Genomic DNA, 2354 nt, shown 5'->3' on the forward strand with positions numbered 1-2354 from the left:
GAAGTGTTGTCAAATGCTAATATATATACTCCTCATTTCTATACACTATTTTTCGTTGAATTGTTCTAAGTTTTGTAAGATGAATATCAAATTCCGGTGCACCAGTTGCACCACAAGATCCGGTGCACATAATTTTACTTTTTTCCATCGAAGAACCGTGAGTGACTTCTATCTGTATCTGAAGAGTTCGGTCCATTCCAGCCCATACAAGCTCACTTCGTTGCCTAACTGCAGTGACAACCAGCCCATAACAGCCCAGTCCACACTCAGCCACTCGCACTTCGGGCCCCATGCGGCAGCTCCACTGTCGCCGCGGCACCTCAAATCCGACGGTGCAAACCCACCCACAACCCAATCCTGACCGTCCGCACTAGGGTGATCAATCCCCAAACCCCCCACAACGCTATATAAGCGCCCCCCTTCTCCCTCCACAAACCCTAGCCGCACCCAGCTCCCCATTCCCCCGCCGCCGCCGCAGCAGCAATCTCGCCGCCGCCGCCGCCGAGATGGGTCGCGTGATCCGCGCTCAGCGTAAGGGTGCCGGCTCCGTCTTCAAGTCCCACACCCACCACCGCAAGGGCCCGGCCCGGTTCCGCTCGCTCGACTTCGGCGAGCGCAACGGGTACCTCAAGGGCGTCGTCACCGACGTCATCCACGACCCGGGGCGCGGCGCGCCGCTCGCCAAGGTCACCTTCCGCCACCCCTTCCGCTACAAGCACCAGAAGGAGCTCTTCGTCGCCGCCGAGGGCATGTACACCGGCCAGTTCGTCTACTGCGGCCGCCGCGCCACGCTCTCCGTCGGCAACGTCCTCCCCGTCCGCTCCATCCCTGAGGGAGGCGTCATCTGCAACGTCGAGCACCACGTTGGTGACCGTGGCGTCTTCGCCAGGGCCTCCGGGGACTACGCCATCGTCATCAGCCACAACCCGGACAACGGAACATCAAGGTATTGTTCCCGACTCCTCTCTCACTCTCCAAGTAGTATTGCTATGTATTTAACCGGATCTGTCATTTTAGTGCCTATAGCTATTAATTGGTCTGTTGTGATGTGATTTCGGGTAGAAACTGATTATCTCCTTGTATTCTTAGTTAACCAGATCCGTTATTTCGATGCTATGCAATTGATAGAATTATGCATGTGTATATCAGCCTATTTGTAATTTATCTGAGAGGATTATGTAATACTGAGTAAACGATTTCTGTAGTTGATTATTGATGTGCCTTTTGGATGTTAAATTTCAATGTTTTATAGCTACGAAATGTTTAGTGCTCTGTTATGATAGAACATGGCATAGAGCATGAAATGTGTGTATATCTTAAACCAGAAATCATCTGCTAATATTTTGGATTATCCTGTTTATATTTTCTGACTGACATAGCTAAGTTCTAGATTGAAGATCGATAATTTTATACATGTGAGCTAGCCATTGCTTTGTTATCAGTTGCTCTATTTTGGAATTTACATGTTATTGAACTAGATGATGTTGAATAAATGGGCAGGCCTGCTTGCTGTTGTTCCTTTGCTGATTGAATGTCCTTGTGTTTGTGAAGTATTCTTTAACTGTACATGTAAGCATGCTATCATTCTAGTTACTAATGTTCTGTTTATGCAGGATCAAGCTCCCATCTGGTGCCAAGAAGATTGTCCCAAGCGGCTGCAGGGCCATGATTGGGCAGGTTGCTGGTGGAGGCAGGACTGAGAAGCCTATGCTGAAGGCTGGAAACGCCTACCACAAGTACCGTGTGAAGAGGAACAGCTGGCCCAAGGTGCGTGGTGTGGCCATGAACCCTGTGGAGCATCCCCACGGAGGAGGTAACCACCAGCACATTGGTCACGCCTCCACTGTCCGCCGTGATGCCCCACCTGGGCAGAAGGTTGGTCTCATCGCTGCCAGGAGGACTGGTCGTCTCAGAGGCCAGGCTGCTGCCTCTGCTGCCAAGGCCGACAAGGCCACTTAGATCTGTCGTTGCTGTTTACCTATGTTTGCTACCGTGCTCGCCTCTAGATTATTGCACCTCATGGACATGTATTCCAATATGGATATCGTTTTTGGTCGGTACTTTGGTAACCTGGTGATGTTTGTTATCAGTTTTCGTCATTGTGGTCTGGATTTTTCATTCCACATAAAGAAGATTATGCTTGGATATTTTGTCTTTCTGTTGCTCAAGTTAGTGTCGTTTACTTGTTAATTTGTTTTTGCTGTTCCTGACTTGGTGTCTCAGTGATGGTTATCATCTACTTCACACTTGTTTTGTCTGTAGGCAGCTAGAGTCACCAGGATGGGGATTTAATTCCCTTTGTTGCTCTGTCTTGTCTATCTGAAAGGTCAAACAACATGTAAATAACAGTTTTT

The 2354-nt window shown here is 49.1% G+C and overlaps 1 protein-coding gene across 1 annotated transcript; it reads left to right on the forward strand.

The window, feature by feature from the left end:
* The first annotated feature begins 471 nt into the window (after positions 1-471).
* LOC124652321 (60S ribosomal protein L8) lies at positions 472-2147 on the forward strand. Its single transcript, XM_047191345.1, has 2 exons — positions 472-946; positions 1614-2147. Exons 1-2 carry the CDS (start codon positions 507-509, stop codon positions 1957-1959), a joined length of 786 nt encoding a protein of 261 aa, XP_047047301.1. The 5' UTR covers positions 472-506; the 3' UTR covers positions 1960-2147.
* The last annotated feature ends 207 nt before the right edge of the window (positions 2148-2354 follow it).

The sequence above is a fragment of the Lolium rigidum genome, chromosome 5 (assembly GCF_022539505.1).
Source record: "Lolium rigidum isolate FL_2022 chromosome 5, APGP_CSIRO_Lrig_0.1, whole genome shotgun sequence".
NCBI lineage: Eukaryota > Viridiplantae > Streptophyta > Magnoliopsida > Poales > Poaceae > Lolium > Lolium rigidum.

Excerpts from the sequence above, each read along its gene's own strand:
- LOC124652321 (XM_047191345.1), top strand. The coding sequence starts at position 507 with ATGGGTCGCGTGATCCGCGCTCAGCGTAAGGGTGCCGGCTCCGTCTTC. Across the intron at positions 947-1,613 it reads CCGGACAACGGAACATCAAG|GATCAAGCTCCCATCTGGTG; the intron begins GTATTGTTCCCG and ends CTGTTTATGCAG.